The 24,314-nt window shown below is 46.6% G+C and overlaps 1 protein-coding gene across 1 annotated transcript in view; it reads right to left on the reverse strand.

Moving 5' to 3' along the window:
* TSTD1 (thiosulfate sulfurtransferase like domain containing 1) overlaps positions 1-24,017 on the reverse strand; it is a 45,051-nt gene extending 21,034 nt beyond the window's left edge. The window contains exon 1 of the mRNA XM_069218258.1: positions 23,869-24,017. Within this exon, the coding sequence (XP_069074359.1) occupies positions 23,869-23,959 (91 nt within the window). The 5' untranslated portion in view covers positions 23,960-24,017. The remainder of the gene's footprint in view (positions 1-23,868) is intronic.
* Between the last annotated feature and the right edge of the window lie 297 nt (positions 24,018-24,314).

Here is a 24,314-nt window from a genome sequence, read left to right on the forward strand (position 1 = left end):
AGTTCGTGCAAGTGGAAGATTAAGTAGGTAACGGGGTGGAGGAGGTTTGATATATTGGGACTGAAGTATTCAAACCATTTTGATTTCCTAATAAGGATTGGTTCAAGCCACTATGAGGTTTTCTGTTATGCATGACTCGTTTACTTTGTGCCACAATAGGGCTTATTTGAACATATGAGCTCTGGCTGGTTCCAGACCTGGGCTTCATTTAAAAACCTACTATTTTGCGAAAATTGTAGCACAGTTCTCGCTTGTTCCTCTTAATTTTCAAGGAAAAGATGGTGCACACTATCACTGCCGAAATGGGTGACATTCAGATGGGAAACACCCGGAACAACGACTCCTAAAGCACGAAGTCATGGAAAACAAAAGCGAAACAACGGTTTCATTTTTCACGACTTCCTGGTTTTCGTGCCTTAACCACGCATGTGTGAACCACGTACATGCGTGGTTAAGGCACAGAAGAAGAGAGTCGACGCGTTGAAGGAGGGGGTAAGTTGGGCTAGGACTGGGGCTGTTTTTTTGGGGGTGGGGTGGGGGACTCGGGGTGATTAGGGTTTGGGTCAGGGTTTAGGTTTTAGGCGTGGGTTCGGGTGATTTAGGTTTTAGGGCCGGGGGTGGGGACTCGGGGTATTTTTAGTTTTTGGGGGTGGAAGGCTTGGGGTGATTAGGGTTTCGGGGAGGGGGGTCAGGGTTTAGGTTTAAGGGGTGGGTTGGGGTGCTTTAGGTTTTAGTGGAGGGGTTGTGGTAATTTTGGGGGTGGGGGGTTGGGGTGGGGGGGGGGGGTCGCAGTAATTTTTAAGGGTGGGGGGCTAGGGGGGGAAGCATGCTGGAACCGTGCATGCTGATCACTAATGCCTTTACCAGGAATGCCTTTACAACGAAAAATCGTTGTAAAGGCATTCGTGGTACAGGCATTAGTGATACCAACAAGTTAATTGTTCCGAACTCATTGAAGCACTCGTGGTTTCAACATATATCCCCTTCAGATCACACAACCGGTCTCAGCAGTAGCCACCGAACTCAATGAGCTAGGTTGTCAGATTCCACAGATCCAGTATTTAATGTGTAAAAGTGGAGGGGACCAGAAGCCTGTGGCCACTGCTATCAAAAGATCAGGGTACCAAATAACAAAGCTGCAAGAGTGAGCTGAAAGGGCAGGGAGTGGCTGTAAATGGATTAAAGAGGCCCGAGATGGCTTCAGTATTCCGCTGCCTCAGTATTCAGTGCTCGCACATTTAATTGCTGCAGCCCCGGGTTTAAAAGGAGGGCTTTGGGCATCGGCATTTTTTCATTTACAAATTAAGCACTCGTTTCCATTTTTCTCTTCCTCCTTTACCACGTTGTGTTTTTCTCTCTCTTGCTCTGGATCAAAGCCTGCTGAACAAAAGTAAGAGACGGTCCCCACAAAAAGGACATGTGTAGTCACCGGCTCAAGTTAAGCACTGCACAAATCTATACAGCCAACAATACTAATCACAGTACAAAAACTGTTAAGAGCATAGCCTATCAGAGCGCCGTACCCTTCTCAGCGGTAACTATTACTGACTTGTACATGCCACGGTATTATAGGGTAACTGGACACAGACACTCTAGTAACAAGTATTGAGCAATTCCCGATGCTAACTGCACATCTGACAAATACAAAGATGGGCGGGTGTCCCATTTAACAGGTGTGCACTCTGTAAGATATACAAATGATCAGGTATTCTACTGATTCAGTCTTTACGAGTTTCGGTCAATGGTATGGCCAATAACTTTACTACTGCTCATTAGCACCTACAATGACCTGTTCAACCTCTGATTGTCTCACTTTAGCTGCACGGTTTGCACCAGGTTTTACCCTGCACGGTCCGCACCAGGTTTTACCCTGCACGGTCCGCACCAGGTTTTACCCTGCACGGTCCGCACCAGGTTTTACCCTGCACGGTCCGCACCAGGTTTTACCCTGCACGGTCCGCACCAGGTTTTACCCTTAACGGTCCGCACCAGGTTTTACCCTGCACGGTCCACACCAGGTTTTACCCTGCACGGTCCACACCAGGTTTTACCCTGCACGGTCTGCATCAGGTTTTACACTGTCTGCACTAGGTTTTACCCTGCACGGTTTGCACCAGGTTTTACCCTGCACGGTTTGCACCAGGTTTTACCCTGCACGGTCTGCACCAGGTTTTACCCTGCACGGTCTGCATCAGGTTTTACCCTGTCTGCACTAGGTTTTACCCTGCACGGTTTGCACCAGGTTTTACCCTGGGCAAATCGAGCAGGCAACAATATTTGGATAATTAATTATCACTAGATGTGTAATTCTGAATTTGGTACAAACAGGAGTTGGGGTATAATGGACACACGACATACCACCGGCCAGGTAGCAGTGTATGCGGAGCTGCAGGATGCTTGACGAACAAAATGGAACAAACATTGACAAAGTGAAGAGGTCTGGTGTTGGCTACCAGACCTTTGGGTTTGTCCATTTTGATTTTTTTTTTTTTTTTTGCAAAACCTCTTTATAGTGTAAGTTTCCTTCTTGTGACAATCTAAAAAAAAAATACGTGATGTGTGATTGTATTCCTTGTGAAAGGGTAGCATGCTAGCACTCGCAGTGAAGTTAGTAAATGGCTGACTCATTTGCCCTACCATTGTGCTTTAGTGGGCGGGATTTCTTTTTTTGACACCAAGAGAGTTGCCAGAAAATTAAAATACCAGTCACTTAAAAACGAATTTCTAATGGCACTGAGTGGCTGTAGCAAGTAAGCCCGACCCTTCCTAGAATAGTTTTGTTCATCTTTGTATCCATATATCTGACAATTCAGTCTCCTGTTCATCATTCGATCCTTTCATCCCCTGTCGAAGCTTTCACCTTTCCATCTATCCATTCATTTATCCAGTCATCGTTTCACCCACCCGGAGTCTATTTCCTATGTCCCTTCCGTCCATTCTTTCATCATTCCTTCCAATAGCAATTCTGTTTACACATCACTCCATTCGTCCACCCATATCTACTCATTCACCCATCCCTTCAGCCTTCATTCATGAACACTACCTTCATTTGTTCTGTTCACCCTCTTTCCTTTTTTCTCTTTTCTCTCTACCATCTTTCTTTCGTCTCCATCTCCCGCTCGCTCCATTAGCTACTCTGTCCCTTTTCAAAACGTTCTCCAGTTATTTTTCTGTCTCCTTCACGGACCTTGGGTCTTTAGCAGCCCTTGTCTCCCGACCTCGGCCCTGCCATGATATTCCCTATGAGCCTCCTATGAGGCTCTGTCTGCATACCAGCAGACAGAATAGTTCGGTATAAGGCTAATACACATTTTGGTGAGATGCAGCTTCTCATACCATGAGGTCCGATGACAACCCCTTCTGAAGCTGCAAACGCTGTGGAGCTCCCAGTGCCACCGAGGGGCACCACAGGAGGCCAATGGATCAAGGAGACTCCATAAAAGCCCCTACAAGTGTAATATAAATATAGTTTCTGTCATGTCAACATTGATTTTGGCTAACACCACACCTAAAAAAAAAAATACTAACGAAAGAAAAAATTGTTCCTTGAACATTGCCCCTGAGGTGCACTATTTTCTGTACGGATACGCACTGAATAAATAGAATACAGCCAAGGCTCAGGGTGTCACAACACCTGCTGCCGAGGGGATCCCCTGGGTTAAGTATGTGCCAGCTCAAAACATCAAAAGTGGACTTCTTCGCTTACTACCACCTGAGGTGGCCTTAAAGGGAGCTGAACGTCAGACAGCCCCTATGTCCTTAGATGACCTTGGGTCTAGGATCAGAGCACCTAAGGAAAGCGAGCAGCAACCATATAGATCTAAAATGGTCGGGGCAGATGCCTTACAGCTCCACCATAAGATGGCGGCACTTCGCAATGACTGGTCCATTAATGCTATTGGTGATAGAGGTGGGATCCGTCCAAAGGGCAGCTTGTAATTTTGAATGAGGCACCTCAATAATAAAGTTGGAGCTGAAGATGGTGTACCTTTAACAAAGGGAGGTACGCGCTCCATTCGCCCCAGCCAATGAAAGCAGTGACACCCAAGAAAAACACACAAATAAGCATAAAGGATGAGGCATGCTTGAAGGACAAATGTTGTTTATGTCAAAGTCGATTCAACAAAGCAAGATACACAGAAAGAGAGCACGATTTATGCTACAATTTTATCAGGTATTAGGGTTCCAGTTTAGGTGGCCGCCTCAAGGCGTCATCACGGACAGAGTTTCTACACCAGGGCTTTCATGCTACAACCCAATGCAGTATGGGCCTTGTTTTACTCATCAGTTTCCATTAAAATAATTATTGCCAACATACTAGAGGTGTGCAAAATTCACAGAATTTACTTTGGCATAATTACACAAAATTTCGGAAAGAAATATTTGGATGCCAGACTGGCATTTGGTGCTAAGTTTTAGCGCAAAATGCACCCTCAAACCCATTTTGGACAAAAGGACTCATTTGATGGGAAAAAAAACCTAAATAATAATAAATAAATAATAATACAATTCAAAAAGTAAAGCACATTCGTCACAAACAGAAGCTGCTTGCGTTTTGCTCACTGGTATTGTCCCCGTTTGCTTGCCCTAAATATCTGCCATACTACTGTAAATTCAGGAATTTTACGTAATGAGCTTAACATTAAATTGCATGGTAACAGACGTTTCGTCCAGGTCTACATCAACTACAAACACTGGCCATGATTATTTGGAGTGAGATGCTTTAACTATTTCAAATGCAGAAGCCAAAAGTGCTTCTATTTTCAGGAAGTGAAAGAAAAGGAAGGGTCATCTGCTTCAATGCTAGAAACAAGGAGAGATGCGGAAACTCCTAATCATTCAGAAGTCATCAATAAGGAGCTAAGCAACAATGCCAGTGGTCCTGCTTTCTGCAAACTGACCCAGATCATCTGTGGGAGGAAGGAACTGGATGATGGAGGGGAAGGGATACAGATCTGTCAGGATCCTGTAGCCTTCTGCTGCAGCCATAAACTATTACTGAAAAGGTTCACACCTAATGGATACGTCCTGAACAGAAACAGATGCCTGTAAGTGATTTCTATATTTCTCAAAAATCAACACAGGATACAGTTATGAAGCTCTCAGGTCCTTGAAGATCCTGGATTTGAGAACATCTAGAATGAGTGTGGCCTTGAAACAAGCTGTAGTTGTGTCTTTATTTATAAGATCCTTGGGTGAGCTCCTTGTGAATTGGATCAAAAGGTGCATTTAACCAAAAATACCTTTTGTTGGAGGATGAGTCGATAGGGGGAAAAAAAAGTATTGCAGACCATTAACTGTGTTAGAAGGCCAGAAGTCTCAGTCTCTAAAGCATTCAAGCCAATTTCTGTAAGACTTCAGAACCAGTTGCATATGTTTTCCCCAGATACCGGCTGAAAGCTACTTGGCATCACGTATTCAGGTGCAATGAGTTATCATTACATTCTGCAAATCATTATTCAAGATCAACATTTAAGCAATTACTTTTCAAATGTGGACCTCTTGGTGTGACCGTTCTCCGTCGAGGTGCTGCAATGAAACACACAAAAAGGTGACTGATGGAAGGAATGTCTGTAACAATTAGAACCACTGGCAATCGCTCAGTTATCATTTCAACCCAATGATCTTTTGCCCGCTCTGCCACCTCAGTTTGGACATGGCCATGTGCAAATCAGTCTTGACCCTGCTCCAAGAGGAACAGTCCAGCCCGAACTGCCAGGCCAGGTCCTTACTGAACCAGAACGCAAGCAATCAAAAACGAGTGTTGCCCTGATTGGGGGCTCTTCAGTCGGGTGTAGCTTGCTTCCAGTGGAACAGTGTGCATGGAACCCATGCCTGGGCATACCGGTTCCCACCAAGGCTGAGAGCTATAATGCACTGTTGCTCGATAAGAGTTACATTCAAGACCCACTGACCATATGGCGCACACAGCACCAAACATAAAACTCGGAATGAAGCACAGAGACATTCTCTAGGAGAGTGGCAGCTTGCTCTCTCTTGAGGCTGCCATGTTGGATCCCTTTACTCCTGGCCTTTTCTGCCACAGAGTGCTCCTTGGCTGCCCAGAACTATTCTATCTGCTCTGAACTGGAGATCCGGGCCCAAGAGGTATATGTACTATTTGTGATAGCGGCGATCACTACAAATATTTTCACTCTGCAATTTATAAAATAATTGGTTTGTCCATGCTTGTTTAGGGCGAGGGCTGATGAGGCCTCATCTACAGCAGGCGATGCAGTGCTATTACGGTGCAGATGTCCCACGGCTGGGTTAAGAGTCACTTTGGTAGATCAGTTTTCTGATTAATGAGCACCTAACGAGTTACAAAAAATAACTTTTCAATCAGGCACCTTAATGCAATGGGTCACTCATTACTAATATGGCTGACACATATGTGTAACTTACTTCCAGCCTTGCTTAGAGTTTATCTGACATGGGTAATCTGCCACAACGCTGTAGGTGTACGGTCTAACCAACTTTAAGTGTAAAGGGCTTTATACACTCTAAAAAGGCTGGTTAGGACAATCACTACTTTTTAGGGGACATCCCACATCCACCAAAATCTAGACAAGGTCCTTTGTGCCCAATGATTTACAGAATGTCTTGGATCATAGTCAAAGTAAATCAAAGATATATATCCTTCGAATAAAAGTAAACCTTTCACAAAGAACAAGCACCAGATCTATACAAATACCACCTGAAACGTGCCTAAATGGTGGTAGGGTTTTTATCAGAACCCTCTACTGCGGGATTCCGCCGCTAGGTTAATCTACAGGGTGACAAGCAGGGGGCGACCAGCCCATTGGGTTCAAGGGAGATCAAGATGATACACAGGATGAGTAAGAGAAATAGGGCAGAGTACAGAAGGTGACTTGATGAGGGATTAAGAGGAGGGGTGGAAGAAGTATGTGGTAGGACAAATGAGCCAGGAAATAGAAGGTGGGTACATGAAGGATGAAGAATGTCGGTGGAGGAAGAATCAGGTAGGAGGAAGGGGTCTGGAAACAGAATTAAGGTGCATAAAGGATGAAGGTGGGTGGAAGAAAGATGGGTTTGGATGAAGTAGGAGGAAACAGAAGGTGGATGGAGAAGGGATGGAGAAGGTGGATGGAAGACAGATGTGCTAGGATAGACAGAAGCAGGGTGAAGAAGCAATAAAGAGATGGTAGAAGATTGATAAAGACAAAGGGGGTGGGGAACAGACTATGGGTGGATGAAGAAGGTGAGTGGAAGGATGGGGGAGGACAAAAGAGGAAGGAAATAGACGGTCGGTCGTATACAGCTCTATATCGTATGGTATATAGTTGTCAATATATTTACTGTGAATTGTCAAAATAACTAATTTAGTAATTAATACATAATATTAGTCCATGGACTGGTCATTATTATAGCCTGGTTTGAATTTTCTAATCCACTACAGTATTAAATGGAGTGTTTTTCTAAATCCAACATAACATGGCATTGAGTAGCCAAGATAAAGGAAGCTACACATCATGGGTTAAAATGATAGCACAAAGGAGCTGATGCTCTAGGAGTTGCCAATCTGAGAAATACAGTGTGGTCCAAGAGGCAACTGAACCAATGTAGGACTGGGTGAACCTGTTTCTATACACAATCAACTTTCCCAAAATGTTCTCCAGTCTGGGCCACTCGTTGTAACACAGATCCCTGTGAGGTACAATATAAGGGGCAGGTGCACCAAATATCTACAGGAATCAAAGAGAGGAAAACTACCTTTGTTGCCTCAGAGACCCTTTTGTTTTGCTACTAGGTTTGAGTGCCCTTTTGGAGCTCTTAGCCTTCAGCCCTTCTTGATGTGGGTCTCTTAGATAAGTCTGGGGACGCCTGTGATAGCGGCATAAGGACAGAGTACCCTGCCCTCCCTTAACTTGATACTTCGGTTCTTTCTTCAAACACTTATTCTGTCAGATGGATTTAACATCTGAGATTACATGTGAATATTAATTTAACTCCTACAAGAATTAAATATTAGGGAAAGGGGAAGGAGCTAACCATCCAGTAGCTGAAATGCTCAGTGTGGAACCAGGAAACCTGTATTATTCCCAGCTTCACCACTTGAATAAATTGTGTGATCCTCGGAAATTTTACTCAACTGTGCCTCCTTTTCCTTCATCACCACATCTGAGGACACCATGAACTATATGAGATCATGATGTGCACTGAAAAAAACCTATAGTGTAAATAGCTTAATTCACTGTAACACGGGCCATCAGTAATGGCCGCAGACAACTACAATGTCTCTTGTTGCTGGAATTTCTTTGCCTTCAAGAAAGTCAGTGGGGTAGTTTCTAAGGTTTCTAAAGTTTATGTTTAGATGCTATCACTTCTAGTGACCGTCCTTCCACTCCATGCAGTGATTAATCCAATATGCTAAACTGAAACACTTCCAAACTTTCAAGCAAAAGTCTTTTTTCCAGTTGTAAAGTCCATCATATCTGTAGACAACGAGTGTACTGTAATTTACATAACAAATGTATGGAGGGCTCGGCTCCAGCTAGGGTTCTAAGAGTTAATCCAGTAAGGGTTCTCCAACTTTTTTTGTAGCAAAAGCTACTTATGGTAATGAAAATCATCCAGAGCTTTTATTATTAGAATGTTAATACTGACCACAACAGACAAGTTTACATGTTTGTTTTAAATGTAAAGTTTTCAGTTTTTGTGGGCTGAGCTACACACAGGAGAGCTACGTATGGGTAGCTCGAGAGCTACTCGTTGAAGATGAAAGCTGCCCTCATCTCTGCTCTTCCTGTTAAACTATTGGATCGTCCACCTCTAAGCAGCCGAAATGAAGGACTGAAAATCTTGGTAGAAATGAGGAATTACTGGGTGAAATCGGTCCCGGGATTGCCAATTCACCATATAGGTCCTCATTTCTACAGGAAGCGTCAAGTGCAACTTATAGGGGACTGGGATGTTCCCCACATCCGAAGTGACGGATACGACCTATTCTGGTAACATAGTGGGTGGGGGGGGGGAGGGGAGGGGGGAGTGGATCCTGAGCCATTTCTGAGCCACTTGTAATGAGGTAATTAGGCCCAGATCATGATTGGTCCTGAAACGTAGCTACATTTTCGCCCCCCACGCAGTTACCAATTCCAATTTGGTTGTGGAAAATCCAGCCCTGATATTTTGGGGGGTCGGTAATTATGGTACAGTTCCACTGGTAATTCCACACACCCCTCCCCGCCCCCCCACTAAAAAAAAAAACCCACTGATACCGGATCTGAAACACCAATGACAGGAGCTCAGCTGACAACTGGCTCAATGTCATTGATCATCCCCTTGAGCTGGTTCCGGCTTTGGAAACAACAACACAATGAACATGGAATTACTGTTCTGCCTTCCAAATACACGCATGGCCCTGCAGTACTCAGAACACAGTTCGACAGAGCCACACGAGTACCTAAGCCAGTGCAGTTTTTTTTCACAGATTTGTAATCATTTTATTATTTTATTGGGAAATGTTCCTAGAATTCGAGGAACACTTATAAACTTAATGAAATAATCAACCCTGCTGCTGACAAACTTGAGATCTCGGTGAACTTTTTTTGGCCAACCATTAGGGGCGGAACGAGACAAAAAAAAATGTGCCAGGCACCAAAATAAAAGTGGTCCACATTTTTACAAATCAGACCTCCATCCAACTAATAAAAGACACCTTGTATGGGCATTTTGGAAGGTCTGGGGGCTGCTTGCATTTTTGTTTGCTGCTAAGTTTGTAGTTATGTAAAGAAAATAAACATTAAATACCGACCCACCTGGCCATAACACAAGCCCACAAACTGCTCTGTCAGATCAACCCATAGGGTACTGCCTGATTGCCCTATAGGTCAGTGCGTCACTGCCACCCATACTAGGACCCGTTAAAGGCGACACCCATTCATAAAAGAGCCAAGCTATGGCAACACGATCATAAACACCTAAGTTCCGAGAAAAAACAGGTAAGAGAACCGGTTACGTCAATACCATGCAAGGAGCGCTTCACATATTTAGCAAATATTCACATCGTTTAGTGTAGGAAGTTGGCTCTGTATGTGCTATTTCAAAATAAGGAATAGCATGCACAGAGTCCAAGGGTTCCCCTTAGAGGTAAAATAGTGGTAAAAATAGATAATACTAATGCTCTATTTTGTGGTAGTGTGGTCGAGCAGTAGGCTTATCCAAGGAGTAGTGTTAAGCATTTGTTGTACATACACATAGACAATAAATGAGGTACACACACTCAGAGACAAATCCAGCCAATAGGTTTTTATATAGAAAAATATATTTTCTTAGTTTATTTTAAGAACCACAGGTTCAAATTCTACATGTAATAGCTTATTTGAAAGGTATTGCAGGTAAGTACTTTAGGAACTTTAAATCATAAAAATTGCATGTATACTTTTCAAGTTATTCACAAATAGCTATTTTAAAAGTGGACACTTAGTGCAATTTTCACAGTTCCTAGGGGAGGTAAGTATTTGTTAGTTTTACCAGGTAAGTAAGACACTTACAGGGCTTAGTTCTTGGTCCAAGGTAGCCCACCGTTGGGGGTTCCGAGCAACCCCAAAGTCACCACACCAGCAGCTCAGGGCCGGTCAGGTGCAGAGTTCAAAGTGGTGCCCAAAACACATAGGCTAGAATGGAGAGAAGGGGGTGCCCCGGTTCCGGTCTGCTTGCAGGTAGGTACCCGCGTCTTCGGAGGGCAGACCAGGGGGGGTTTTGTAGGGCACCGGGGGGGACACAAGCCCACACAGAAATTTCACCCTCAGCAGCGCGGGGGCGGCCGGGTGCAGTGTAGAAACAAGCGTCGGGTTTGTAATGGAAGTCAATGGGAGATCTAGGGATCTCTTCAGCGCTGCAGGCAGGCAAGGGGGGGGTTCCTCGGGGAAACCTCCACTTGGTCAAGGGAGAGGGACTCCTGGGGGTCACTCCTCCAGTGAAAGTCCGGTCCTTCAGGTCCTGGGGGCTGCGGGTGCAGGGTCTCTCCCAGGTGTCGGGACTTAGGATTCAAAGAGTCGCGGTCAGGGGAAGCCTCGGGATTCCCTCTGCAGGCGGCGCTGTGGGGGCTCAGGGGGGACAGGTTTTTGTACTCACAGTCTTAGAGTAGTCCTGGGGTCCCTCCTGAGGTGTTGGATCGCCACCAGCCGAGTCGGGGTCGCCGGGTGCAGTGTTGCAAGTCTCACGCTTCTTGCGGGGAGCTTGCAGGGTTCTTTAAAGCTGCTGGAAACAAAGTTGCAGCTTTTCTTGGAGCAGGTCCGCTGTCCTCGGGAGTTTCTTGTCTTTTCGAAGCAGGGGCAGTCCTCAGAGGATGTCGAGGTCGCTGGTCCCTTTGGAAGGCGTCGCTGGAGCAGGATCTTTGGAAGGCAGGAGACAGGCCGGTGAGTTTCTGGAGCCAAGGCAGTTGTCGTCTTCTGGTCTTCCGCTGCAGGGGTTTTCAGCTGGGCAGTCCTTCTTCTTGTAGTTGCAGGAATCTAATTTTCTAGGGTTCAGGGTAGCCCTTAAATACTAAATTTAAGGGCGTGTTTAGGTCTGGGGGGTTAGTAGCCAATGGCTACTAGCCCTGAGGGTGGGTACACCCTCTTTGTGCCTCCTCCCAAGGGGAGGGGGTCACAATCCTAACCCTATTGGGGGAATCCTCCATCTGCAAGATGGAGGATTTCTAAAAGTTAGAGTCACTTCAGCTCAGGACACCTTAGGGGCTGTCCTGACTGGCCAGTGACTCCTCCTTGTTGCTTTCTTTGTTCCCTCCAGCCTTGCCGCCAAAAGTGGGGGCCGTGGCCGGAGGGGGCGGGCAACTCCACTAAGCTGGAGTGCCCTGCTGGGCTGTGACAAAGGGGTGAGCCTTTGAGGCTCACCGCCAGGTGTTACAGCTCCTGCCTGGGGGAGGTGTTAGCATCTCCACCCAGTGCAGGCTTTGTTACTGGCCTCAGAGTGACAAAGGCACTCTCCCCATGGGGCCAGCAACATGTCTCTGGTGTGGCAGGCTGCTGGAACTAGTCAGCCTACACAGACAGTCGGTTAAGTTTCAGGGGGCACCTCTAAGGTGCCCTCTGTGGTGTATTTTACAATAAAATGTACACTGGCATCAGTGTGCATTTATTGTGCTGAGAAGTTTGATACCAAACTTCCCAGTTTTCAGTGTAGCCATTATGGTGCTGTGGAGTTCGTGTTTGACAGACTCCCAGACCATATACTCTTATGGCTACCCTGCACTTACAATGTCTAAGGTTTTGTTTAGACACTGTAGGGGTACCATGCTCATGCACTGGTACCCTCACCTATGGTATAGTGCACCCTGCCTTAGGGCTGTAAGGCCTGCTAGAGGGGTGTCTTACCTATACTGCATAGGCAGTGAGAGGCTGGCATGGCACCCTGAGGGGAGTGCCATGTCGACTTACTCGTTTTGTCCTTACTAGCACACACAAGCTGGCAAGCAGTGTGTCTGTGCTGAGTGAGAGGTCTCCAGGGTGGCATAAGACATGCTGCAGCCCTTAGAGACCTTCCTTGGCATCAGGGCCCTTGGTACTAGAAGTACCAGTTACAAGGGACTTATCTGGATGCCAGGGTCTGCCAATTGTGGATACAATGGTACATTTTAGGTGAAGGAACACTGGTGCTGGGGCCTGGTTAGCAGGGTCCCAGCACACTTCTCAGTCAAGTCAGCATCAGTATCAGGCAAAAAGTGGGGGGTAACTGCAACAGGGAGCCATTTCTTTACACAAGCCCCCCCCAGCCCACAGGCCAGGAGACTCAGCCCAAGCTGGGAGAGTCTTCCTAGTCTGTCAGGCGAGGAAGAGTAGGAGAAATAGGCTGGTGAGTTGCAGGGCCTACTCTGCCTTACATCCTTCTGTTCAGGTCATTCCCTTTGGGGAACTGACCTACTTCCACAGTGATAGGACCTAGTCTGAATTGCCTCTTGTCTGCCTCTTCAATGTCTCCACCCATTCTTTCTATTTTGGTCTTAGAGGTATCCACCTCTGCTAACCTTATCTTGGCCAGGGTCACCCCTAGCTTACCCAGAGAGGTTACCCAGAGCTGGAGTAACCCCACCATGACCAATAGGGTCAGGGGGCCTAACTTTCTATTTGGCATGGGGTCAGACCACCATGCTAGGGATAGTGCAGCCATAAAGGCTAACACCCAGCAGAGGCCACTGACAGCTGTCAGTGCCCAGAACCACACCTTTAGCTCTTCACCTAAAAGGGAAGGGGCTAAGTTACAGGCCTCTTTGGGTTCAGGTTGCCTGTCTGCTGTATTAGAGTGGGGGGTTACCACATCTTGCAGTAAACACCCTTCTTCCACTCTTTCTTCTGTTAGCTGAGGAGCCACCCACTCAGGTTTAACAGTTGCCTGACTAGCCAGGACTTCTTGTGGGTCAGGTTGGACTTTATCAGGGCCATTTTTGGAGTTCTCCCCTACTGGAGCAGAATCTCCTTGGCTTGCTGTAACCTTGGCTAAAGGTTGTCCACCCTTCCTACTCTGTTTTCTTTTCTTCTTCTTCTGGGGCCTGCTTGCATTTACTGCAGAGGCAGGACTTCCAGAATCCTTGGGAGAGGACTGGCACTGGACCAGTTCCTCTCTTGGGCTCTGACTAACCTCTGGGTAGTCATTTCCAAGGAGACAATCAAGGGGGAGGTCTGTACTGACTACTACCCTTCTCCAGCTAAGAGTGCCACCCACTTCTATGGGTACTAAAGCCACAGGCCTCTTAGTGACCCTGTCTAGGCTAACTCTTACCCTGGCAGTCTCACCTGGGATGTACTGGTTTGAGAGCACCAGCCTGTCATGCACAATAGTGTGACTGGCACAAGTGTCTCTCAGGGCAGTGGTTGGGATTCCATTCACCAGTAGGTGGTGGAAGTGTCTACTTCCCTCTGGAATCTCCAACTCACCTGTTGGGCCCTGTTTCCAGTTGAAGGCTATGAAGACCTCCTCATCTGAGGAGTCATCTCCCATGGCTACACTGGTTACCCCTGGAATTCTGTTCTGGGGTTTGTTTTTGGGACAAGAAGTGTCCTTGGTGTGGTGCCCAGACTGTTTACAGTTGTGGCACCATGCCTTAGTGGCATCCCAGTTCTTACCCTGGTACCCACCTTTGTTTTGGGTTGTGTCTTGGGGCCCACCCACCTGTTCTGGTTTTTGGGGGCCTACAGAGGACTCTTTTTCTTTGTTTCTAGTGTCACCCACTTTCTCCTGGGGAGTTTTTGTAACCCCTTTCTTTTGGTCACCCCCAGTGGAAGTTTTGGTTACCCTAGTCTTGACCCAGTGGTCTGCCTTCTTTCCCAATTCTTGGGGAGAAATTGGACCTAGGTCTACCAGATACTGATGCAACTTTTCATTGAAGCAGTTACTTAAAATGTGTTCTTTCATAAACAAATTATAAAGCCCAACATAGTCACACACTTCATTTCCAGTTAACCAACCATCTAGTGTTTTTACTGAGTAATCTACAAAATCAACCCAGGTCTGGCTCGAGGATTTTTGAGCCCCCCTGAATCTAATTCTATACTCCTCAGTGGAGAATCCAAAGCCCTCAATCAGGGTACCCTTCATGAGGTCATAAGATTCTGCATCTTTTCCAGAGAGTGTGAGGAGTCTATCTCTACACTTTCCAGTGAACATTTCCCAAAGGAGAGCACCCCAGTGAGATCTGTTTACTTTTCTGGTTACACAAGCCCTCTCAAAAGCTGTGAACCATTTGGTGATGTCATCACCATCTTCATATTTTGTTACAATCCCTTTGGGGATTTTTAGGATGTCAGGAGAATCTCTGACCCTATTTAAGTTGCTGCCACCATCGATGGGACCTAGGCCCATCTCTTTTCTTTCCCTTTCTATGGCTAGGAGCTGCTTTTCCAAAGCCAATCTTTTGACCATCCTGGCTAACAGGGGGTCATCTTCACTGGAGTTATCCTCAGTGATTTCAGAGGTGTTGGTCTCTCCTGTGAGGGAACCAGCATCTCTGACTATTATTTTTGGAGTCAGGGTTTGAGGGACCCTGTTCTCCCTAGATAGGACTGGTAGGGGGGAATTTTCCTCCAAGTCACTATCCTCTTCCTCTGAGTTGCCACCCTCAGAGGGGTTGGCCTTTTCAAACTCTGCCAAAAGCTCCTGGAGCTGTATTTTGGTAGGTTTGGGGCCCATTGTTATTTTCTTTATTTTACAGAGTGACCTTAGCTCCCTCATCTTAAGATGGAGGTAAGGTGTGTTGTCGAGTTCCACCACAGTCACATCTGTGCTAGACATTTTGCTTCTAAAAGTTGGAATACTTTTTAAGAATCTACAACTGGTTCTAGAATCTAATTCAAACTTTTACAAACTTTTAAACTCTAAAAGAAATGCTAAACAGGATCTAACACAAGGCCCTAGCAGGTCTTTTAAGAATTTAGAAAACTTTTCAAATTGCAAAAATCAATTTCTAATGACAATTTTGGAATTTGTCGTGTGATCAGGTATTGGCTGAGTAGTCCAGCAAATGCAAAGTCTTGTACCCCACCGCTGATCCACCAATGTAGGAAGTTGGCTCTGTATGTGCTATTTCAAAATAAGGAATAGCATGCACAGAGTCCAAGGGTTCCCCTTAGAGGTAAAATAGTGGTAAAAATAGATAATACTAATGCTCTATTTTGTGGTAGTGTGGTCGAGCAGTAGGCTTATCCAAGGAGTAGTGTTAAGCATTTGTTGTACATACACATAGACAATAAATGAGGTACACACACTCAGAGACAAATCCAGCCAATAGGTTTTTATATAGAAAAATATATTTTCTTAGTTTATTTTAAGAACCACAGGTTCAAATTCTACATGTAATAGCTTATTTGAAAGGTATTGCAGGTAAGTACTTTAGGAACTTTAAATCATAAAAATTGCATGTATACTTTTCAAGTTATTCACAAATAGCTATTTTAAAAGTGGACACTTAGTGCAATTTTCACAGTTCCTAGGGGAGGTAAGTATTTGTTAGTTTTACCAGGTAAGTAAGACACTTACAGGGCTTAGTTCTTGGTCCAAGGTAGCCCACCGTTGGGGGTTCCGAGCAACCCCAAAGTCACCACACCAGCAGCTCAGGGCCGGTCAGGTGCAGAGTTCAAAGTGGTGCCCAAAACACATAGGCTAGAATGGAGAGAAGGGGGTGCCCCGGTTCCGGTCTGCTTGCAGGTAGGTACCCGCGTCTTCGGAGGGCAGACCAGGGGGGGTTTTGTAGGGCACCGGGGGGGACACAAGCCCACACAGAAATTTCACCCTCAGCAGCGCGGGGGCGGCCGGGTGCAGTGTAGAAACAAGCGTCGGGTTTGTAATGGAAGTCAATGGGAGATCTAGGGATCTCTTCAGCGCTGCAGGCAGGCAAGGGGGGGGTTCCTCGGGGAAACCTCCACTTGGTCAAGGGAGAGGGACTCCTGGGGGTCACTCCTCCAGTGAAAGTCCGGTCCTTCAGGTCCTGGGGGCTGCGGGTGCAGGGTCTCTCCCAGGTGTCGGGACTTAGGATTCAAAGAGTCGCGGTCAGGGGAAGCCTCGGGATTCCCTCTGCAGGCGGCGCTGTGGGGGCTCAGGGGGGACAGGTTTTTGTACGCACAGTCTTAGAGTAGTCCTGGGGTCCCTCCTGAGGTGTTGGATCGCCACCAGCCGAGTCGGGGTCGCCGGGTGCAGTGTTGCAAGTCTCACGCTTCTTGCGGGGAGCTTGCAGGGTTCTTTAAAGCTGCTGGAAACAAAGTTGCAGCTTTTCTTGGAGCAGGTCCGCTGTCCTCGGGAGTTTCTTGTCTTTTCGAAGCAGGGGCAGTCCTCAGAGGATGTCGAGGTCGCTGGTCCCTTTGGAAGGCGTCGCTGGAGCAGGATCTTTGGAAGGCAGGAGACAGGCCGGTGAGTTTCTGGAGCCAAGGCAGTTGTCGTCTTCTGGTCTTCCGCTGCAGGGGTTTTCAGCTGGGCAGTCCTTCTTCTTGTAGTTGCAGGAATCTAATTTTCTAGGGTTCAGGGTAGCCCTTAAATACTAAATTTAAGGGCGTGTTTAGGTCTGGGGGGTTAGTAGCCAATGGCTACTAGCCCTGAGGGTGGGTACACCCTCTTTGTGCCTCCTCCCAAGGGGAGGGGGTCACAATCCTAACCCTATTGGGGGAATCCTCCATCTGCAAGATGGAGGATTTCTAAAAGTTAGAGTCACTTCAGCTCAGGACACCTTAGGGGCTGTCCTGACTGGCCAGTGACTCCTCCTTGTTGCTTTCTTTGTTCCCTCCAGCCTTGCCGCCAAAAGTGGGGGCCGTGGCCGGAGGGGGCGGGCAACTCCACTAAGCTGGAGTGCCCTGCTGGGCTGTGACAAAGGGGTGAGCCTTTGAGGCTCACCGCCAGGTGTTACAGCTCCTGCCTGGGGGAGGTGTTAGCATCTCCACCCAGTGCAGGCTTTGTTACTGGCCTCAGAGTGACAAAGGCACTCTCCCCATGGGGCCAGCAACATGTCTCTGGTGTGGCAGGCTGCTGGAACTAGTCAGCCTACACAGACAGTCGGTTAAGTTTCAGGGGGCACCTCTAAGGTGCCCTCTGTGGTGTATTTTACAATAAAATGTACACTGGCATCAGTGTGCATTTATTGTGCTGAGAAGTTTGATACCAAACTTCCCAGTTTTCAGTGTAGCCATTATGGTGCTGTGGAGTTCGTGTTTGACAGACTCCCAGACCATATACTCTTATGGCTACCCTGCACTTACAATGTCTAAGGTTTTGTTTAGACACTGTAGGGGTACCATGCTCATGCACTGGTACCCTCACCTATGGTATAGTGCACCCTGCCTTAGGGCTGTAAGGCCTGCTAGAGGGGTGTCTTACCTATACTGCATAGGCAGTGAGAGGCTGGCATGGCACCCTGAGGGGAGTGCCATGTCGACTTACTCGTTTTGTCCTTACTAGCACACACAAGCTGGCAAGCAGTGTGTCTGTGCTGAGTGAGAGGTCTCCAGGGTGGCATAAGACATGCTGCAGCCCTTAGAGACCTTCCTTGGCATCAGGGCCCTTGGTACTAGAAGTACCAGTTACAAGGGACTTATCTGGATGCCAGGGTCTGCCAATTGTGGATACAATGGTACATTTTAGGTGAAGGAACACTGGTGCTGGGGCCTGGTTAGCAGGGTCCCAGCACACTTCTCAGTCAAGTCAGCATCAGTATCAGGCAAAAAGTGGGGGGTAACTGCAACAGGGAGCCATTTCTTTACATTTAGGAAATAAACAGTGCTCAGTGCTTTGGGCCTTCACCCACGCATTCGCACTGCACTGGGTAGGCAGCCATAAATCGGTGTCCATAATGAAGGATGGAAGCGACTTTAAACACTTACTGGGCAACGAGACCACACCAGCTGCAGTACACCAGGATAACTATTCACCCACTACCCAAGCGTGAACGACTTTTGCACCATACAGCTGAAATGTGTCTATTTAACAACAGGATCAATTTTAATCCAGGATAATAATGAACAAATGTGATCAGTCCGTGGGTTCAGTGTGCGCCGCATGGTTTGATATAGGCGGATCTGTCTCACTCCTCTACATTTGATAATGCGAGTACCATGGCGTTAGTTAAGGCAATTTTTGTTGTTTAAGAGGAACTTGACAATTGTTTGTGCAGTGTGCAGTGAGTAGAGAACAGAAGCAATTTGTTTGCATTGTTCTCTTGCCTGGATCTAGAACCTGGAGTAAACAAGGGTTGTGTGAGTACATATAACAGAAGAACGTTTTGCACCAGGGCATCAATATACTACACTGAATTTGCTCACTGTTTGTGCTTACACAGTAGTGAATTAAGGGAAAAAAGGTTCCTTCAGAATAATCTCGAATTTATTTAATCAAAACGAGGTACTGAACAAAAACTGATCTCCCTTAGAACTGATCATTACAGTGTTGTACAATATTTAAAGAATAATTCAATATTTCATGTTCAAGAAGAACTAGGCCCTCATCAGTATACTCGTTAACTAGAGACGTAACTTATATTTTGTAAGTCTCAAAACACATCTGACCAGCAGTCGCCCATGTGAACATAAGTTAAGCCATAAATTAAGTGGAGCAGTTAAAAGTTATGCACCCTTTACAATGTACATGATTAATTCCCGTTTGTAGTCTACCTTATAATGAGGCAGTAGGCAACATTGTGTGATGAAGTATCTGAAATTCTCCAGAAGACCGAAGCCTCCTCTATTCGATGCTAGGTTTGTCTAAATAATGTCCCACAAAGTCTAGCGATATACATAGTTTTTAATGTTGGCTCCCTTATGATGCAACCAGTCCTGAAGTAGACCAGGTTTACCATTTAATATGGTAAGGTTGATGTGTTTCGGCTAAGGCCTTCATCAGGACCCATCAAACCTTAAGCTATCATGAGCATATAGGTCAGTCAACCATTTCTTGAATCCAGCGCCTTACAGAGCAGCACATCTGACCGGCTCAGATGGTGGTGCCAGGTAGTGGGTCCCATGCCTGATGCAGTGAAACGGTAAAAAAAGGCGGAAGCACCAAGTCAGTCAGGAAGAGCTATAATTAAGAATGCATCAGATACACAAGACTGCATATTTAATATATATGTTTAAAAACTCATTTGAGCAAGTGCCGCGATACCTGTACATCATGGCATAAACACTCCCTACCTGAATCTGTGATTCCATTTGGTCTGGAGAGCTTTGGCTTGGCAAGCGCCTGGAGGCAGAGTGAACAACAACATTTCACCACATGAATGCTAATCTGCACTTGTTGCTTCAAATTATCCAGTATTGTTTGAAGAACTGTGCCAAGGCTTCAACTCAAGAGGACTTCAGGTCCATTCCAACAAACTATGGTTTTATACCACCACGTGGCTTAAACTGGCATATGCTACTTTGCTTTCTTGAGCATTCAAAAGCGAAGAAGCAAGCAAGGCGTTTTCAAGAGCTGATCCTGTACTCTGGAACACTGAGATTTATCTTCACACCCCTAAAGCCTGGCTTTTCCACGATGCATCAAGTCTTAGCTGCTCTCTAGTACACTACAGACACACTCATAAATGCAAAGCTCTCACCGACACAGCCACGTCTCCACGTTAAATTATTTAATTTAACATTAGTATAAGGACTAGCTGCTTCTAGAGTAGGATCGTACCTATATATTTAGTTTTTAGGTCTAACGGTGGAACTTTCTGTGTGCTTTTGACCCACCCACTGCTTACCATTGGTTCGCTTCTGTCAATCATTTGCTTGCTTCTTATTTGTTGGCTCGCCTTCCATTTCTTGCATTGTCCATCCCTTGGTCTCTCTAGCATTCGCTGGGTCGGGTGACTTGTATCCTTCCACTGCTTACATTCAAGGAAGTGCTTGTTTTTTTGCTTTCAACACTCAATGGCAGTGCATGTGTTTTCTTTCTCTTTCCTCTTTTTCCCTGGCCCCGTGTCATAACATAGGCACATGCAGGTGTGCATACGTCATCACGATTTGGTTAGACTTCAGCTTTACCTTTTTGCAGATGCTATCCAGAATCGCCAAGTATTGGAAAGCTAAAAGACCAGTTAAGGCCTTTCTGAAGACGAGAAAGATTGATTTTAATGTATAAATCATTACCGCATATATTGAAAGGCTGGAAATGGTGAACAAGTTTTGTGTTTCAGGGAATCGCGATGCTGTGAAAACTTCCATCCGCACCCCAAAGCAGTATATTTCATCTTGGGAGATAAGAGGGGACTTAAACCAAAATGGTTATTCATTGTGTAGCAATCGAGACTGCCAGCAAGGGCCGGGAAATACAGCAACCATGCTGAGACATCACGTTATTGCCCAGTGCTTAATTTGTAAATAAAAATGTGCCGGTGCTCAAAGCGCTCCTCTGAAACACACGGCTGCTGCAATTAAATGTGCGAGCATGGAATACTGAGGCAGCGTACTCCTGAAGCCATCTCGGGCCTCTTTAATCCATTTACAGCCACTCCGTGGCCCTTAAGCTCACTCTTGCAGCTTTCTGCTTTCTCCCTTTGTGGCGCATTTTCATGTTTCTCTTCCTCCGTCTTTCCCATATGAAGCTTTTGCTTGCAGTAAATACTTGAGGCAGAAGAATAAGTGCCGGACCTCAAAAATAAGTGCCAGGGCCCCACACCAGAAACCACTAGCTCAAATTAAGCACTGGTTTTGCCCAATCAAGTGAGGGTTAGTCCCAGAAGCACCGGATTGTCTACTTCTAAAAACCGTGGCACTGAGAAGGGCCTTTACTAAACACATTAAAACACTGCAGCCGTTCTGAGAGGCGCTGGCACTCTCCCTTGGGAGTACCCGTAGGAAATTATGCCTCTGTAGCACTTAATGCAGTAAATCATTAAACATATAGCAACCCAACTGAGAAGTGCTGGTTCGGCTCTCTGAAAAGGCACAGCAACAACCTTGGAAGAGCTACCACAGTCTCTTTAAAAAATAAACGTTCCTGCAGGGAAAATAACAAACAAACTCATGTTGTGTCATTAAATTTACAGCCGCCCCGTTTAAGATGTGCTGTGCGGTCTGTGAAATACAGCAATAATCTGTGTTTGATGGGCCCATCAGGTCTATGTCTGGGCCCCGGTGTCACTGCGCCTGCTACACCAATGGAAGCCGCGCCCCTGTATCTATTTATCCTACCAATCATTGCATGGTTTAATGCACCCCAGCGCCCCGCTAGTTAACCCCTCGGTTTCCAGTAGGGAGTATGTCTGTGCTTTAAATGGGTAGGTACTCTCGGGCACAGAGAACCTGGGCAGGTACCCTAGGGCCCGGGGTACCTGCTATGCTTTGTAAGGGAAAGTACCAGCACGTCTCAGCGGAGAGTAGTACTGGCAATTCTGGGAAGAAAACGAGTACTCTTATACAGTGAGTCCCTGATTTCAAGCACTAATGTGTATACTAGTTTCTTATGCGAACACAAGATCAAACGCATTAACCAAAACCCACGGATTAACCACTAACCATGGCTTCCGTTCGAATGTGATACTCACCGTATAGCGCTGTAGTGCCTCGCCATGGCAGGAGAGCTATATAAATGGAATTACTATATGACTGCACTGAAAGTATTGCCCCCAGCTAGGAAGCATCGGTGTCTCTATACAATGTTCGTGTTCACACGATATCTCCTCGCGTTGGCACAAGGCGAGATCATATTTCTTGCCCATCTGTCCCTGCCCGCTCAGCTGAGACACAAGTGCTCCGGTCCTCTCTTCGCACACAGACTTACACGCCTGTAGTCAAAACAGACTTCTGTGTCTCTAAAATGACGCCTGTTAATGAGTTTGTTTGGTTGCTACAGTTATTTCGGTGGCTTTGCAGGACCCAGAAGCTGGTATCCGGATAAGGGACTTCCGACCCCGCTTTTCACACTGATTGAGGATTGCCCCACCCGCACGCGCCCTGTACCTGGCCGTTGCAAAGACCCTCAGAACCTCGGGCACAGATGGTGGGCATAGCGCTGGCAAAAACGTCCCGTGGCGGTGGTAAACACAGACCTGTCACTCTGCTGGACACGGACCCCCGGAGTATTGCAGACCACATAGACACTGCTGAACACAGACCCACCACCCGCAGTGCTTAATTTGAGCCGGTGGGTTCCGGTGCTCCTCGCCAGCGCTTACAGTCTTGGACATAGGGTGCTGTCTGCCTCATTTACGGACAAGCACAACAGCTGTTTACTAATTCACTGTACAGTTACAATGACTAACACCTGTTGTCGAAGCCTTTCTTAAAGCTTGTGGGCATGGAATGGTCTGAAGTATCACTCTTGTGGGGTGTGATGGCCAGGTGTTGTGTTGGCACCGCCATATGGCAGCGCTGCCAGGGCCATGGTGCAAGCTGCAGTGGCCGCTTGGCGAAGGCCCTGGCACATTTTTTATTTTTATTTTTTAACAAATTAAGCACTGACATTAACTACCTGACTCTTTCGAACACAGATCCACCGGGCACACTGCTGAGCTAAGACGATTTAGCCCTATAGGTGGGCGCATCAACATATTAAGCTCCAAGACCCTGCGTGCGAACGGTGGCCTGAAGATATTTGGCATGTAAATCAAGTAACAAAACACTGTCCAGCTCAATCTTAAACTCACGCATTTGAAGGTGCTGTCTTATGTGGTAATTAATAAAAGGGAGCATCGATTAAAATAAAGCATTTGCCTAAGATCACACAGTTTGATCAAGCTAGGATTGATTCCAGATTTTCGAGTTTCACCCTCTGAAATTCAACCACTCGCTGTGCCTCGTTGTGACATCAAAGGCTAATAATGCTTCCCCCTTAATTATTTGATGATGAGATTTAAAGTGCGGGTGACAGGCTGATTCCGCATTTTTGGGGGCAGTTTTATAGAGCGCGAACCTTGTCGATGGCTACATCAGCACTTCAAAAGAGACACAGACCACTGTAAACTTTTTTCAGCGCGGGGAGTTTTGCCAGTATTAGAGTCCATCCCCCTATGATACAAGATTAGCAGATGTATCCACTAAGGCACATCACTTCGAAGGAAGATCGGCTCGTTGTGGGCTCGAGGTTCTGAAAGGATCCCGAGCTGAATCCGAGCCAGCATCTAGAGCGATCTTTCGGTAGCTGGCCCATCTCTGCATAGCCCCCTGGTGCAATAACAAGGACAATCCCCAGTGGGACTACTGGGCACAGATAGCCTGTCATAGCCCTTGGCACGTGCCTACACCCTGGAAATCCAAGGACAGAGTAACTTTCACTCTGGAGAATACGGGCGCAGCTTGAGCACAAAATTCCCTTTCACACTGCTTTATGATGTAATGTGTACAACTCTGTGCACAAGACCACTAGAACGCGCAGAACTTGGCACACACTCCCTGGCACCATGCACAGCACAGACCCACTGTTCAGCACAGCTCGGCCGTCGTCGCTTACCTTGGCTCATGGTGTCCGCCGAGCGCGTGCAGAGCCTCCCTTGAGTTGTGACGCCGCCGAGTGGCTGAAGCAGACGCCGCAGGTGGAGCATCCAGGAGGCCCTTTTTATGACAGCCTGAAACAGGAAGTAACATCCATGTAAATACAAGGCACCGGTAACAAATTCCGCCCCCTGGCTACAGGCGCTCTCGTTACAGAGGCAAGGCGCAAGACCTGCCTGTGTGTTAAATAGCGACGGTCCCTGAACAACGCCCCCCTCAACCGCCCCTGTAAAGTACAATTTACATTCCTTCTACTAGTCAAGGGAAGATTAATACCGCTTGACATACAAAGACTCGTGCACTCCTTTAATAAGTTTACCAAAGCTCCCAAGTTTTCTTTTTTACCAGCATCTCACCCAAAACAGGTTTTGACAATGAATTCAGGGATTGTGGTTCTGTCTAGCC

Source organism: Pleurodeles waltl, chromosome 12 (genome assembly GCF_031143425.1).
Source record: "Pleurodeles waltl isolate 20211129_DDA chromosome 12, aPleWal1.hap1.20221129, whole genome shotgun sequence".
Classification (NCBI taxonomy): domain Eukaryota; kingdom Metazoa; phylum Chordata; class Amphibia; order Caudata; family Salamandridae; genus Pleurodeles; species Pleurodeles waltl.